We start from the raw sequence: 17,399 nt of genomic DNA on the forward strand, positions 1-17,399 counted from the left end.
AGGGATATGAGGATCGGGCGGGAAAGTGGAGTTGAGGCTGAAGATCAGCCATGATTTTATTGAATGGCGGAGCGGGCCCGAGGGGCCGTATGGCCTAATCCTAATTCTTATGTTTGCTGCTCACAGTACCGTTCACCACCTGCAGGTGGCTCTGCTACAACCCGGATCCTGAACTCGGGATAAAATCAAACATCACAAAAAAACAACTTGATGGTTTATTGGCAGTAAACTTCGTTTGACAGTACAGTGATGACGTTAATCGCTCATTACTGACGCATTGCATGGGGCAACATTAAATGATTCAACACTCTTGCTGTCGGAGGTGGTGAAAACCTTTATCACCCCGCCACTAACTGGTGGCAACAGAAAGTAGAATCGTCAGTGGCATTTCGGCATGATTAACAAGCCGCCTTTTTCAAAAATAATGGTTTTTAAAGTTTCAGACAACGTTCCGTCTCAGAGAAGCCCCAGAAGCTTCTGTACGAGTCACCTCAGCGCTCTGGAATCTTTTACCAGCTCTCCTATCCCTACTCGGCTGTGTGTCTGTGTGTCATCGTTCAGGTTTTCTCCAAACGCTTTTGTATTCACAGCAAAGAAGAGGAAGTCTCCTTCAAACCAAATCCTGCGCCCTTATATCTGCCACAGCAGGCTCCTCCGTAAGACAGTAAATATCAGACCAACACATTCAGGCTAAAACTAACAGTGAGATTTATTTGTAAGTGTAATGCACAGAAGCAGTAAGATACTGCAAGATACTAAAATACAGATATAAAAAGTCCACTAGGGTTTACAACAGCATTTAAAATTTTATTTCTTTCTTAAGCCAAAGGACCTTTGGATAAAGAGCTCTTCATAACCCCTTACAATGTCCCTCTTTTGTCGTGCACGGCCCATTTAACTGGCTGTGCGGCCCATTCAAATTTTGGGGCATGCGCAGTTTCTTCCTTATAAAAGCCAGTGAGCGGCCTGCACGGGACCTCCAGACCGCTGCGCGGCCACGCAGCTTAGTGGGAACGTTATTTTCAACGCCAAGTTGCGCGTGGATGATGTGAATGAACAATCTTGAGATAGCACTGAAGTTCAGTAACCAAAGCTATGATTTAGTGTCTTTGGAAACTTCCACATCTCAGCTGGATCGCCGAAGGTGCAGCAACCCGAGAGGACAAGAGGACCCAGACCTTATCATCCTCACAACCATCTCCCTTGCTGCTTCCGCAAAGATGAAGTTGGTCTATTCCCCATGTCTACTGAGCTGCATGCATTAACATTTGAAACAAGCTGCTCCAGCCACCTTCGACTGACTGAACCTATCACACCATCAAACAAAAACCACTTGGGGCAGAAGGTTTGGAATGAAACATGTTGGCGGAGGTCTGGTCAATTACATGCATTACCCACTGCCCACAGAAACAAGCTTCATTTAGAACAGATATTTATTAAATCACATTTACTCTATTTCAAGTCATAAAATGTAACAGAATTCTCCCATTTTGCCATACAATATTTAAACCAGGGTTAGCGGATAATCCCTCATCATTGATCCACAATCTTGCACCACTATAAGAACAGTACAACCAACACAGTTTGGATGGATATAGAGCACGATATGTTAAACTGGCTGCAAAATATTTGCACGCTCATCCCATGACTCAATATCCCCAATAATAATAAATAATAAAAAATGCTGGAAACACTCAGCAGGCCAGGCAGCATCCGTGGAGAGAGAAACAGAGTTAACGTTTCAGGTCGATGACCCTTCGTCCGAACTGGAATAAGTTAGAGATTTAACAGGCTTTAAGCAGGTGCCGAGACAGGGAAGGGGGGGGGGGGGGGGGGAAGGAACATTCCGTGCTAGGGTGGGAGGCAGGAGAGAAAATGTTGCAAATGGGGATGGCAAAATCATAAACAGCCGGAAAAATGGGGGCTGGGGTTATGGTCTGAAATTGTTGAACTCAATGTTGAGTCCAGAAGGCTGTAAAGTGCCTGATTGAAAGATGAGGTGTTGTTCCTCGAGCTTACGTTGAGCTTCATTGGAACAGTGTAAGAGGCCGAGGACTGAGAGATCAGAGTGGGAGTGGGACGGTGAATTAAAGTGACAGGCGACCGGAAGCTCGGGGTCACCCTTATGGAATGATCCCCAATAATAATCCTATTTTTAAAAAGAAACCCACCCCTGAAGGTGGTGGCTCTTGCTCCAGCAACGGCAGCAGCTCTCTGGCACATCACCCATTATCGGCGTGCAATTCTACTGTTGTGTGCATCACAGCCAAGTCCGAGCCCACGTTCATCAAATGTCCACAAATGCACACTGTCCAGCAACAGTCACTGGATAGCAGTCAGGAGCCGGAACCTTGGCGGACTCTCTCTCCCCACCCCAACCTGCTGAGGCCAATTGCACAGAGAGATCCAACACGTTACCTGCTAAAGAGCTGTTAGCTGACCACGAAGGGACGGCACTTCGCCGCTGGTAGAACAGGATGTACGCAGTCTGCTTGCAGACATCTTCATCCAAGAGCTGTTGAACGTCACTGTCATCGAAGCAGTACCACAGCCCGTCCACAGAGTTCTTGCAGTAAGCTGTGCAGTAGGATGGGAGAGGCGCTGGTCAGTCACTCTCAACAACTGTGTGCGCACGCATCGAAATCAAAGGAGCCACGTGTATACTAGGTGGCCAGCACACTGGCACAGTGAAGGCCAATTGTCTACTGTAGGGCTGGACCTGGGTGCCTGGACTCTCCTCCACATCCAGAGGAGGAAGGATACTCTCCACAAAAATATGGCGTCACAATCCAATTAGTGGACTGGGCTAATCCCAGTCTGCACACGGCAAGGCAAAGGGTCCCGTCAAAGATTCGGCGAACTCTTGGGTCTTACAAGTTCTTTTTCCCCCTCCTCTTCCCGCGGGAAACCTGTGGTGTTACTAAAATCCGCGCACCACCTGCACTGCTGCAACGGCTACAGACACTCGGGCAAGACACTGGCTGGCAGCAACCAGGAGTGAGCAGCACGGGGCTAGGGGGGGCGGCGCTGGATTGCGGCGCTGGATTGCGGCAGGGGTTCTTACCCGTGTAATGTCCTCCTTGCATGGTGCCGTGGTGATTGCACACCGCGTACAGATCGTAGAGGTAGTCTTCGGGATCCCTGCCAAGCCCGTAGGGCCGTCTCCACGGCGACCAGTGAGACGGGAGGCTCCAGCTGCTCTGGCTGCGCTTCACCACGTGAGGAGTCATGTCCAGGCCCGTGAGGGGGAATTTCACCAGATTCTGGAGCTTGGTCCTTTTATCCCCTTCCTGTTGGAGGGGAGGCAGGGCAAATGTTTGTTTAAAACCAAGATATGCAGTTGCACAGCAAATACCAGATCAAGGCAATGATAACAGCGTGGGACTGTGGATGCTGCATACAACAAATAGCAAATACAGGAAACTCTTTGGTATCCGGCACCGACGGGACCGGGATGGTGCCGGTTGATTAAAAATTCCGGATGACGGAGAGGGTTATCTACCAAGGCTATTTTTAACAAAGAGTCAGACTCCTGTTATTGAGGTGTTCGGACTTCCGGCAGCGCCAAGAAGCCGAGCAGCGGCAGTTTGGAGAACTACCCCCACTGACTAACTCGGCCACCGCGGGAGACTTGGCCTTGGACTCGGCAACATTGCCGGTTATTGAGGTGTTGTTTTCGGAGATGAATTTTGCCGGTTAATAGAGAACTCCGGATATTTAGGTGCCGTTTAAACGAGAGTTTCCTGTACTTTATACAGCACCCACTGATGCACAGCATGTGCCAGATTTACTCCGATTCACAACACTGTGTATACAGCACCCATAAAATCCTGACCAAAACATCACAAACAAAAACCATAAACCACACATCAGGTGTCCCAGCCCAGAAAGGGCTGCCTGATGTCCCCTCTCCCCTGTGACAGTTTGGATGAAATCAGAAGCAAGGGCTGTGCCTCCCCCCACTGTACGCACTGTTAGAGCACTCACTTGTTTAAAGCGTTTCAGGTGGATGATGAGAACATCAGGAAGTGTCCACAAGCTGAGCTTGATGCTGCCTTGCTGGAGCTGCTTACAATGCGGGCAGCGCCAGGCATCGTCCGGTGCCAGCTGTCAAAACACAACAAAAAGAGTCAGAAAACGCATTGCAACACTCAAGATAGGATAGGAGCAAAGGAACAGGAGGAGGCCATTCAACCCCTCCAGCCTGTTCCGCTATTCAATCAGATCATGGCTGATCATAAATCAGCAATTACACCAATTGTCAAACCTGCAATGCAGCAATTTGTCAGCCACTGCACTTCAAGGTTGTTACCTCTAGGCTGGACTATTCCAACGCACTCCTGGCTGGCCTCCCACATTCTACCCTACGTAAACTTGAGGTCATCCAAAACTCAGCTGCCCGTGTCCTAACTCGCACCAAGTCCCGTTCACCCATCACCCCTGTGCTCGCTGACCTACATTGGCTCCCAGTTAAGCAACACCTCGACTTCAAAATTCTCATCCTTGTTTTCAAATCCCTCCATGGCCCTCGCCCCTCCCTATCTCTGTAATCTCCTCCAGCCCCACAACCCCCCGCCCCCCGCCCCCCGCCCCCCCAACCACCGAGGTCTCGGCTCCCCTCTAATTCTGACCTCGAGTATCCCTGATTATAATCGCTCCACCATTGGCGGCCGTGCCTTCAGCTACCTGGGCCCTAAGCTCTGGAATTCCCTCCCTAAACCTCTCCGCCTCTCTCTCCTCCTTTGAGACGCTCATTAAAATCTTCCTCTTTGAACAAGCTTTTGGTCACCTGCCCTAATATCTCATGTGGCTCGGTGTAAATGTTTTTGTCTTATAACACTACTGTGAAACGCCTTGGGACACGTTACTACGTTAAAGGTGCTATATAAATACAAGTTGTTGTTGGTGCTTCGGTTGAAGGAAGCTCTTCAGCTGACTCAAAGCACAGTGCGAACCGACTGAGCCAGGCTGACCCTTGCACACGCACACACCCTCACTGTGTGTACCTGTTCCTCTTTGGTGTAGAGATGAAAGCACTGGGATAAGGTGTAGGTCTGAGGCTGGTGATGAAGCTGCTGCTGTTGGCGAACACTCTCCGAGTCTGGCACGTACTCATCCTCAGCACTGCCGAACAAGCTGCAAATCAAACAAGGGCACTTTAAACTTGGGACACTGAAATCGTCAGAATGCAAAAGCATTTTTTTTTTTTTTGTACATCATTCTGAATCCTTTGGAATCCCTTTCCCCCTCCCCAGCACCCACCACTTGCCCATTAATCTCCTGACTCCCCGCGGGACAGGGCAGCCCGTGGATCTTTGGAACACCGCGCCACCTCCTGACAGGACAGTCAGCGGGTACCCTTCCCTAGCTCGCACCCATCCAATCACCGAGGATGGTCTTTTCTGCAGGTTGCTCTGCAGCCACTGCTCCATGACCACCCCGACAGCAGGGGGCAGCGTACCCGGGAGTATCCTTCCTCTGCCCCTCCCCACACCCACTCCCAATGGAATGAAACAATCCAGCATAGTATCCTGCTCTCGAGACCCAAACATTGGCTTGATTAGACTGCCAGCCTCTCTGAGTGCACAGGAGGCTATCGAGGGATGTGAAAGAAGAAGAAAAACAGCAAGTTCACACTGCTTACAACTCTTTTGTGTCTCTGTCCCACTCCACAATGATCTTGATGTGCTGGGGTCCACCAGGTCTGCAGGACTTCCATGCTCTGAAACAGAGGACATCAGTTCAAGTGACATCAAATAGACATGCAAACATCGAGGCCCTGGTTTCCCCCTTAAACGCTTTTAGGACTAAAGCCAGAGTCTCATGTGGGGATAGAAAATCTAAAAGCTCGGTTAGTTTTAGTGTTGGGCCGCAGCCTCAGGGCAGCCAGGGCCCCACAGCCTTTTCCAATGCAGGGTTTAAACTCTAGACATCAATTCCTATTCTGCAATCTTGAGGAAAGCTGACATTTTCAGGGAAAATCACCAGAGAAATCTCAACAACAACTAATTGCATTTATATAGTGCCTTCAATGTGGTACAATCTCAGCTGACATCACACAGGCAACAAGTGGTTCTGTTTATTTAGGCGGAATCAGCAGCATTCGCAGCCTGGACACGGATTTGACGCAGATACGTTATATACTCAGCCAGTGTTGATTTTAATAGTATAACTGAGGCTGGGGTGTGACCGTGTGCTGTAACGTACCTTATAATGAGGTTGGGGTGTGACCGTGTGCTGTAACGTACCTTATAATGAGGTTGGGGTGTGACCGTGTGCTATAACATACCTTATAACGAGGGTGGGGTGTGACCGTGTGCTGTAACGTACCTTATAATGAGGGTGGGGTGTGACCGTGTGCTGTAACGTACCTTATAATGAGGGTGGGGTGTGACCGTGTGCTGTAACGTACCTTATAACGAGGGTGGGGTGTGACCGTGTGCTGTAATGTACCTTATAATGAGGGTGGGGTGTGACCGTGTGCTGTAACGTACCTTATAATGAGGGTGGGGTGTGACCGTGTGCTGTAACGTACCTTATAATGAGGGTGGGGTGTGACCGTGTGCTGTAACGTACCTTATAATGAGGGTGGGGTGTGACCGTGTGCTGTAACGTACCTTATAATGAGGGTGGGGTGTGACCGTGTGCTGTAACGTACCTTATAATGAGGGTGGGGTGTGACCGTGTGCTGTAACGTACCTTATAATGAGGGTGGGGTGTGACCGTGTGCTATAACATACCTTATAATGAGGGTGAGGTGTGACCGTGTGCTGTAACGTATCTTATAATGAGGGTGGGGTGTGACCGTGTGCTGTAACGTATCTTATAATGAGGGTGGGGTGTGACCGTGTGCTATAACATACCTTATAATGAGGGTGAGGTGTGACCGTGTGCTATAACATACCTTATAATGAGGGTGGGGTGTGACCGTGTGCTATAACGTACCTTATAATGAGGGTGGGGTGTGACCGTGTGCTGTAACGTACCTTATAATGAGGGTGGGGTGTGACCGTGTGCTGTAACGTACCTTATAACGAGGGTGGGGTGTGACCGTGTGCTGTAACGTACCTTATAATGAGGGTGGGGTGTGACCGTGTGCTGTAACGTACCTTATAATGAGGGTGAGGTGTGACCGTGTGCTATAACATACCTTATAATGAGGGTGAGGTGTGACCGTGTGCTGTAACGTACCTTATAATGAGGGTGGGGTGTGACCGTGTGCTGTAATGTACCTTATAATGAGGGTGGGGTGTGACTGTGTGCTGTAATGTACCTTATAATGAGGGTGGGGTGTGACCGTGTGCTGTAATGTACCTTATAATGAGGGTGGGGTGTGACCGTGTGCTGTAACATACCTTATAATGAGGGTGGAGTGTGACCGTGTGCTGTAATGTACCTTATAATGAGGGTGGAGTGTGACCGTGTGCTGTAACGTACCTTATAATGAGGGTGGAGTGTGACCGTGTGCTGTAACGTACCTTATAATGAGGGTGGAGTGTGACCGTGTGCTGTAACGTACCTTATAATGAGGGTGGAGTGTGACCGTGTGCTGTAACGTACCTTATAATGAGGGTGGGGTGTGACCGTATGCTGTAACGTACCTTATAATGAGGGTGGGGTGTGACCGTGTGCTGTAACGTACCTTATAATGAGGGTGGAGTGTGACCGTGTGCTGTAATGTACCTTATAATGAGGGTGGGGTGTGACCGTATGCTGTAACGTACCTTATAATGAGGTGGGGGTGTGACCGTGTGCTGTAACGTACCTTATAATGAGGGTGGGGTGTGACCGTGTGCTGTAACGTACCTTATAATGAGGTTGGGGTGTGACCGTGTGCTGTAACGTACCTTATAATGAGGTTGGGGTGTGACCGTGTGCTGTAACGTACCTTATAATGAGGTTGGGGTGTGACCGTGTGCTGTAACGTACCTTATAATGAGGGTGGGGTGTGACTGTGTGCTGTAATGTACCTTATAATGAGGTTGGGGTGTGACCGTGTGCTGTAACGTACCTTATAATGAGGTTGGGGTGTGACCGTGTGCTGTAACGTACCTTATAATGAGGTGGGGGTGTGACCGTGTGCTGTAATGTACCTTATAATGAGGGTGGGGGTGTGACCGTGTGCTGTAACGTACCTTATAATGAGGGTGGGGTGTGACCGTGTGCTGTAACGTACCTTATAATGAGGTGGGGGTGTGACCGTGTGCTGTAACGTACCTTATAATGAGGGTGGGGTATGACCGTGTGCTGTAACGTACCTTATAATGAGGTGGGGGTGTGACCGTGTGCTGTAATGTACCTTATAATGAGGGTGGGGTGTGACCGTGTGCTATAACGTACCTTATAATGAGGGTGGGGTGTGACCGTGTGCTGTAACGTACCTTATAATGAGGGTGGGGTGTGACCGTGTGCTGTAACGTACCTTATAATGAGGGTGGGGTGTGACCGTGTGCTGTAACGTACCTTATAATGAGGGTGGGGTGTGACCGTGTGCTGTAATGTACCTTATAATGAGGTTGGGGTGTGACCGTGTGCTGTAACGTACCTTATAATGAGGTTGGGGTGTGACCGTGTGCTGTAACATACCTTATAATGAGGTGGAGTGTGACCGTGTGCTGTAATGTACCTTATAACGAGGGTGGGGTGTGACCGTGTGCTGTAATGTACCTTATAATGAGGGTGGGGTGTGACCGTGTGCTGTAATGTACCTTATAATGAGGTTGGGGTGTGACCATGTGCTGTAATGTACCTTATAATGAGGGTGGGGTGTGACCGTGTGCTGTAATGTACCTTATAACGAGGGTGGGGTGTGACCGTGTGCTGTAACGTACCTTATAATGAGGGTGGGGTGTGACCGTGTGCTGTAATGTACCTTATAATGAGGGTGGGGTGTGACCGTGTGCTGTAATGTACCTTATAATGAGGTTGGGGTGTGACCATGTGCTGTAATGTACCTTATAATGAGGGTGGGGTGTGACCGTGTGCTGTAACGTACCTTATAATGAGGTTGGGGTGTGACGGTGTGCTGTAATGTACCTTATAATGAGGGTGGGGTGTGACCGTGTGCTGTAACGTACCTTATAATGAGGGTGGAGTGTGACCGTGTGCTGTAATGTACCTTATAATGAGGTGGGGGTGTGACCGTGTGCTGTAACGTACCTTATAATGAGGGTGGGGTGTGACCGTGTGCTGTAATGTACCTTATAATGAGGGTGGGGTGTGACCGTGTGCTGTAATGTACCTTATAATGAGGGTGGGGTGTGACCGTGTGCTGTAATGTACCTTATAATGAGGTTGGGGTGTGACCATGTGCTGTAATGTACCTTATAATGAGGGTGGGGTGTGACCGTGTGCTGTAACGTACCTTATAATGAGGTTGGGGTGTGACGGTGTGCTGTAATGTACCTTATAATGAGGGTGGGGTGTGACCGTGTGCTGTAACGTACCTTATAATGAGGGTGGAGTGTGACCGTGTGCTGTAATGTACCTTATAATGAGGTGGGGGTGTGACCGTGTGCTGTAACGTACCTTATAATGAGGGTGGGGTGTGACCGTGTGCTGTAATGTACCTTATAATGAGGGTGGGGTGTGACCGTGTGCTGTAATGTACCTTATAATGAGGTTGGGGTGTGACCGTGTGCTGTAATGTACCTTATAACGAGGGTGGGGTGTGACCGTGTGCTGTAACGTACCTTATAATGAGGGTGGGGTGTGACTGTGTGCTGTAACGTACCTTATAATGAGGTTGGGGTGTGACCGTGTGCTGTAATGTACCTTATAATGAGGGTGGGGTGTGACCGTGTGCTGTAACGTACCTTATAATGAGGGTGGGGTGTGACCGTGTGCTGTAACGTACCTTATAATGAGGTTGGGGTGTGACGATGTGCTGTAATGTACCTTATAATGAGGGTGGGGTGTGACCGTGTGCTGTAACGTACCTTATAATGAGGGTGGGGTGTGACGATGTGCTGTAATGTACCTTATAATGAGGGTGGGGTGTGACCGTGTGCTGTAACGTACCTTATAATGAGGGTGGAGTGTGACCGTGTGCTGTAATGTACCTTATAATGAGGGTGGGGTGTGACTGTGTGCTGTAACGTACCTTATAATGAGGTGGGGGTGTGACTGTGTGCTGTAACGTACCTTATAATGAGGGTGGGGTATGTAAAAAAAAAAAATACTTGCACTGACACTTTCTAACAACTGTGTTACACAAGGTGCTGTACAATTATAAATAGCTTAAATTAAAAAACGAGCAGCGATTGCGGATTATACTGTAACGGGCACACTCAGTCCGACTCCAACTACAAGTTATCAAACTACACACTTGAACTTAAGTCCATGATTCTGCGATTCCCTGCCATGGTTGGTGAAAACTGCCCCAAACCCCCATTTCCAGGATACAGCTCGTTACGTCCCGGGCTCCGACGCGGATTCCAGCCGACGCAACAGGAAAGAAACGCCAAGCGAGGAATTACCTTTCCGCCACCAACTGGCACAGGGGATACTCTTCCTGGGGTGAAAGGTAACACTTCCCCACACCACCTCCGAGCACTCGCAGACTAAAGGGGCCAACCTGGGGAAAGAGCAAAGAGAACGTAGATACACCAGCAGCTTCACCACGTCACACTGCTTTCAACACAAGACAGCAGGGAGTCAGTCAAATCTCCGCGGCAGTATATCAGAATAAAAGGATTACACCCCAAACATGCCCGTCTCTCCACGGACGCTGCCTGACGCACTGAGCGTTCCCAGCAATTTCTGTTATTACCATCTTTTCTTTTCTACGTTCTTTGCCCCTACATTTTCCCAACCCTTTCGTTTCAGAATCCTATTAGTCACAATCTTTTTTCAATCTGAAGCTTGATGCAGGGTCAATTAGCTCATCCTTTCACTAAGTATCTATAGTTCGCCCACCGCCCATCGCAGCATCAGTTCAAGCACACTAGGAATTGTTCCCGCCACTACCTGATCCATCTCCCTCGCTGAAGAACTTCCTGACATCTGCCTTAAATTTGCCCCTCAGCAGTTTGAGCCCGTGCCTCTTTTACCTGACTGCTACCATTCGGTTTACATAATGTTCGGAGTGACATTTTCGATACCATTTGCCATCGCATACACCTCCAGGGTTCCTGCTCAGACGCCTCCTTTCAAGGCTGAAGTGCCCGAGTCTGCCCAACCTTCCCTTTAACTCAGACTTCTGTTGCCAATGGCCTCATAAAGCTCCACGGTATAGGAAGGTACTACAGATAAAGGGAAGCAACTAACAAAAAGGTCCGTAATACAATTTAAAAGGATGCAGATTCAATTGAACAACATCAAAATTCAAGCTGTTTAAAACAGATCGACATAACCGCAGATTAATCGCATCCCAAGTAACCAGTTACGGTGTCTCTCCCTCCTGACATCTAGTAACCACAATTGTGCCAGAGAGTGAGTGCTACCTTACGACTTTCATAAGAAACATACTAAACAAGAGCAGGAGTCAGCCATACGGCCCCTCGAGCCTGCTCCGCCATTCAATATCATAGCTGAACTTCGACCTCAACTCCACCTTCCTGCCCTATCTCCATATCCCTCGATTCCCTTAGTATCCAAGAATCTAGTCAGCTCAGTCTTGAATATACTCAACGATTCAGCTTCCACAGCCCTTTGGGATAGAGAATTCCAAAGATTCACAACCCTCTGAGTGAAGACATTTCTCATCTCATCTTTAACACGACGTGGAAAGCCAGAGGTAAAAAAAAAGCAGCAACTGAGGTACATTTTTTTGTAGACGGTTATGGATGACGTGGACACAGCAACAGGATCTGAACATCAAAACTGTATTACTTTGCCAACCAATCTCACTAATGCTTACACAGTAGATATATCAATTACTAAAGAGAGCCATTAAATATTTAGATGCTCCCATTTACTGGTACACATCAATTCCTCCAGCTGACAGTACATGGTGATGAAATGCCCAACACCCGGTTAGTTATTAAACTTACAAATCTTGAATTATATCGTGGGTGTTGAAACTGGAATTCGCAGAGTCCCTGAGCTCACTGTTTTCTGTCTAGGGTCAAACACACAGCCGCTCGACAATGCAACATCAGCCCTGTATATTTCTGTATTTTCTCACTAGAACATAATTTTTGTTCCTGTGTAACAATAAAAAGATATTTTCTGCTACAGCAGCAGCGTTGGCCTCTGGGTAATGGTTGGAAATTAGCACGATATTGGCCGGGGATCTCACACACAGAAACTGCCGAATTAGAGTGAAAGCGAGGGTGGAAGGGAGTCTTTTTACCCTCTTTCTCTACTAATTGAAGTAGCTAAAATGCTCCAGGAGTATGACTGGTCAACAGTGCACAGATGATCTTGGAGCCTGTGCTGGTGCGGTTACTATTCCTGGAGTATTCCTTTAAACAGCGACTCACTGTCACCGGGACCCAGCAGCTTCCCTTACCTCCGTGAACATCCCTGGCCGAAACAGATGTCGCATCTTTTCCAAAATGTCTTTTTGCAGTCCTTCCCATGTTGTTTTACGATCCAGACAGAGTACAAAAGGGTGACCAAACCTAGAAAACGGGTCAATAGGGAGACGGAGAGAAAGAGTCAAAAAGGAATCCAGATGTTTAATGACAAAGATTCATGGCTTAACAGAACAGTCAGCGCAAAACCTCAACCCCAATTTTTATTTGAAGCCATTAACCTCAAGTCTTTCATGACACTGCACTTGGTGTTCACCGGTTCACTGGATTCGTTAATGAAGTCAGAGGTTGCTTTAATTGATCATTCTGCCAGCCAGACTGCAGAATTAGAATTCTGAATTTGGTCAACACACGAGTTTGTGTTCATGGGAAATGGCTGCAGAGGTCTGCATGATGTCAACACATCGAGAAAAATGGACAACTGCCCGTGCGGCTCAGCCCCGCGACCTGCACGAGGTGCCGGGAAACTTTCACATCTGCTGACAATCACAACAGTTGACTTTTTTTTTTAAATCAACGCTATCGACACACAAGTCTAGACGATGAGAGCGCTAATGGGTTTAAATGGATTACAGTCATACAGCAGCTGGATTTAACCTGCTCAGTTAAAGACACATTTAGCTGCGTTTTATCGATGGCTATGGCCACACTTCAGAGCCCAGCAGTCGGTGAGTCGTCCACTATTTATGGCCAGTGTCACCATCGATTATTTCCAGACCGGGTGTAGGGTGGGGGCAGGGGCAGCTCACCACTCCCGTGGGACTGATCCATCAATGCGCCTCAACGCCAACCCCGTAACACCACCTGGGGCACTCGCATCTTAACCGGACCATATGTCAACCCAGGACTAGAAGTGTTCCGCCTCAACAGATCGCCACCCCCCACCCCCACCTCATCTGGGCTAAACTTAAACTCCACAGATGAATGACTTACATACAGAGACTAGATCAATAGTCACCGCCACGCAAAGGCAGGTTTTGGGAGCTTGTAGTTCGGGGCAGGGTATGACTGCTGGGGAAAGGGTTGGTATGGCTTTGCGGTATAGCAGCTTCTTTTGTTTAGTACTGCAGTCTATATTTTAGTTCTGGACTGCAAACTAAGCAATTATCAGGAACTCATTTAATGTACATCATTTAAAGAACACAGATTCAACGGCAATACAAGAGGTTACTAAACAGTGCCACTCTGTATGTGACCCAAACTCTTGCATAAGCCAGTACCTCATTTATCAAGCCATTAGACAACACACCACAGTCAGGCAGCCCTAGGGAACGGACATTTGTGGTACTTGGCTTCCAGTTGACATGGAAAAACAATCATGGAAAGTGATCCCACAAAAAAGAGCTAGAAATTTTTAATCCTGGAGTCCATGCAAAAGTAACAGAACGAGACTGGTCAATATAAACCAGTGAACTAGGTGTTTAACATGGCTCTTTACAGATACAAGGCACCTCCGAGCTGTGCGAGGTGACCGGTCTATGCATGTGTCCTAACTGGTACCACACCCTGCACTTCAAACAACTGCACACCAACAATTCCAACCCGGCTACTACTACCCCACAACCAGGTGGGCACAAATATTCAATTATTAATATATTTAAAAGAATCGACATTTCAGCTTTTACCCCCCAAAGACAGTTTACCTCTTTCCCTGCTGCCCGGCGCAGCACTGGTTACACACCAGCAGCATCGATTTCTCATACCCTGAACCCTTGTACACTCTCTCCAGCTTTATCTGCTTCCCTCCTCCTTGGGAGTAGACTGTGGACCTGTGATCAGTGCTGAACTTCAGGTTGTTCTGATTTAGGTTGGTAAGCATTGCTGAGAACAAATACAGAAATAGAGGATTAGAAAAACACACACTTACAAAACTGGTAAATACAAAGACAACTGCAAGTCCCCACCTGTTCATTACCAGAATTATAATCTGAGACAGAGAGATCGGGCACAGAACAGAAGCAAGCTGCTCCCGCCTCTGCTCCCCCCCACACCCCCTCTCATGGGCATGGCTGGTATGTGAAATGGTGCAGTACCAGTACCTTTTCAAGTTCGGATTAAGGGGCAGTGTAGAGGGAGCTTTACTCTGTATCTAACCCGTGCTGTACCTGCCCTGGGAGTGTTTGATGGGACAGTGTAGAGGGAGCTTTACTCTGTATCTAACCCGTGCTGTACCTGCCCAGAGAGTGTTTGATGGGACAGTGTAGGGGGAGCTTTACTCTGTATCTAACCCGTGCTGTACCTGCCCTGGGAGTGTTTGATGGGACAGTGTAGAGGGAGCTTTACTCTGTATCTAACCCGTGCTGTACCTGCCCTGGGAGTGTTTGATGGGACAATGTAGAGGGAGCTTTACTCTGTATCTAACCCATGCTGTACCTGCCCAGGGAGTGTTTGATGGGACAGTGTAGAGGGAGCTTTACTCTGTATCTAACCCCGTGCTGTACCTGCCCTGGGAGTGTTTGATGGGACAGTGTAGAGGGAGCTTTACTCTGTATCTAACCCATGCTGTACCTGCCCAGAGAGTGTTTGATGGGACAGTGTAGGGGGAGCTTTACTCTGTATCTAACCCGTGCTGTACCTGCCCTGGGAGTGTTTGATGGGACAGTGTAGAGGGAGCTTTACTCTGTATCTAACCCGTGCTGTACCTGCCCTGAGAATGTTTGATGGGACAATGTAGAGGGAGCTTTACTCTGTATCTAACCCGTGCTGTACCTGCCCAGGGAGTGTTTGATGGGACAGTGTAGAGGGAGCGTTACTCTGTATCTAACCCGTGCTGTACCTGCCCTGGGAGTGTTTGATGGGACAGTGTAGAGGGAGCTTTACTCTGTATCTAACCCGTGCTGTACCTGTCCTGGGAGTGTTTGATGGGACAGTGTAGAGGGAGCTTTACTCTGTATTTAACCCGTGCTGTACCTGCCCTGGGAGTGTTTGATGGGACAGTGTAGAGGGAGCTTTACACGGCTTTCAACTGCTATAACTGACCTGGGAGGGCTCAAATTTGTAAGATGGTGACAGAAGTGGAAAAGTAAGTCTTGCACTTTTCACACCGACATGCTTCATGAGAAGAAAATCCAACCAAAAAAATCCTTGAAAGATATAATCAGTATTTCTTAACTATCTATTTAACACTGAGATTTCCTCGAAAACACACCCGAAGCCACCAATGTTCCTGTTTAGATTCGCGGCCGCACAGCGTTCGAGGTCCCCCGCGAGCCGCTCACCGACTTTACAATGGAAATAACTGAGCACGCGCGAAATATTAAATGGGCCGCGCAGCGAAAAAAATTACAGGGAACATTGGCAGCCACACACCAAGTCTATTTTACAGGAGCCTTACTAAAACACGCCATTAGGTGCCGTGGTTTAACTCTTTCACACAAGCGTACCTCTTTGACCAATATAGACATCGGGTGTCTCAAATGCATAGATACAGTCGTTTTCATGAACAGTGTCCAGGGCATCACCATCACTGAAGGTACGATGGAATCCGTCATAATAGATTTCCGTTAGAACAATCTGCAACAAACATTTGAATGAGTTAAGTAATGAAGGCGCAACATGTGGCTCAAAGAAGAATTTAAAATAATTTATTTAAACGGCTTGCTCAGTGACTACACAGCACCGTGGCACTTAGTGACAAACGGTATACAATAAGCCCCATTGGGCTCAAGCTGAGTGGGCCAGGATTCAAAGACCCGGTGATACGGGCGGATCGTACAGTCAGTCACCTCTACGACCTGGATTGGATTGCAGCACAGGCTGATGGAATGAAAGACTCCTCTCTCTGCCAGCTGACTAGAGTTGTGTATAAAATCAGTTTGGGGCATTTGGAACCAAATTCTTGTTGACGTGGTGCCACGGCACAAGCTGCTGGTTTTTCCGAGGACTCTGCAGTGATGTCACACTTCATCACAGCTCTCAGCAGCATCCCGAAGCACGTTGCATACAATTCATACTTCATAAGTGCAGTCACTTATGTAGGCGAATTTAGCAGCCATTTTGTGCACAGCAAGGTCCCACAAACGAGAAGTACACAGCACGAGTGACAGCATTTATAGCCACTATACGCCTGCTCTTCCAAAACCACTGCCTCATCTTTCTCCCATTGTAAATCTATCGCGTTAACAGAACCTTTAGTTCTTCCTTCCTCCCCTCATCCCTGCCAGAAAACAAGTGCAAGAGAATGACACCCTCCTTTAAAAAGAAAGCCAAGAAGAAGCCATTGCAAAGAATTCTGTTAAGGCAACCAAGCAAAGCGGAAGGTGTTGAGGGGCTATTGTACATGGTGGTGGCGGGGGGTGGGGGCAGATAGCAAGACAAGTGCTAGGTCAAGATTACCAACTGAGATCCCTAAGCACATGGAGATCAGCAGCACTGGGTAGGAAATGGCATTGGTATGAACGATTCCAGAATGCTAAAAATCCATTGTACTAGATTGATTCCTGGGATGAGAGGGTTGTCCTAGAGATTGAGTCGATTGGGCCGATACTCTCTGGAGTTTAGAAGAATGAGAGGTGATCTCATTGAAACATACAAGATTCTGAGGGGGATTGACAGGGTAGATGCTGAGAGGTTGTTTCCCCCTGGCTGGAGAGTCTAGAACTAGGGGGCATAGTCTCAGGATAAGGGGTCGGCCATTTAGGACTGAGTTGAGGAGGAATTTCTTCACTCAGAGGGTTGTGAATCTTTGGAATTCTTTGTCCCAGAGGGCTGTGGATGCTGAGTCTTTGAGTATATTCAAGGCCGAGATGGATAGATTTTTGGACTCTCGGGGTAGGTGGAGTTGAGGTCAAAGATCAGCCATGATCTTACTGAATGGCGGAGCAGGCTGGAGGGGCCTTATGTCCTACTCCTGATTCTTATGTTCCTATGTTCTTATGTACAGCAAGCAGTTGAAAGGAGCTACAAGGAAGCATCCAAGCA

At 48.1% G+C, this 17,399-nt stretch overlaps 1 protein-coding gene across 1 annotated transcript in view; it reads right to left on the reverse strand.

Moving 5' to 3' along the window:
* usp31 (ubiquitin specific peptidase 31) overlaps nucleotides 1-17,399 on the reverse strand; it is a 112,883-nt gene that overhangs the window by 13,709 nt on the left and 81,775 nt on the right. Inside the window, exons 6-14 of the mRNA XM_086000063.1 lie at nucleotides 15,863-15,992; nucleotides 14,123-14,300; nucleotides 12,455-12,566; nucleotides 10,479-10,576; nucleotides 5,645-5,722; nucleotides 5,007-5,136; nucleotides 3,988-4,107; nucleotides 3,065-3,290; nucleotides 2,419-2,577 (exon numbers count right to left, since the gene is read on the reverse strand). Coding sequence (XP_085856189.1) covers nucleotides 2,419-2,577; nucleotides 3,065-3,290; nucleotides 3,988-4,107; nucleotides 5,007-5,136; nucleotides 5,645-5,722; nucleotides 10,479-10,576; nucleotides 12,455-12,566; nucleotides 14,123-14,300; nucleotides 15,863-15,992 — 1,231 coding nt within the window. The remainder of the gene's footprint in view (nucleotides 1-2,418; nucleotides 2,578-3,064; nucleotides 3,291-3,987; nucleotides 4,108-5,006; nucleotides 5,137-5,644; nucleotides 5,723-10,478; nucleotides 10,577-12,454; nucleotides 12,567-14,122; nucleotides 14,301-15,862; nucleotides 15,993-17,399) is intronic.

This window comes from Somniosus microcephalus, chromosome 11 (assembly GCF_052327205.1).
Source record: "Somniosus microcephalus isolate GS21.2 chromosome 11, FLI_Smic_1.0, whole genome shotgun sequence".
Classification (NCBI taxonomy): domain Eukaryota; kingdom Metazoa; phylum Chordata; class Chondrichthyes; order Squaliformes; family Somniosidae; genus Somniosus; species Somniosus microcephalus.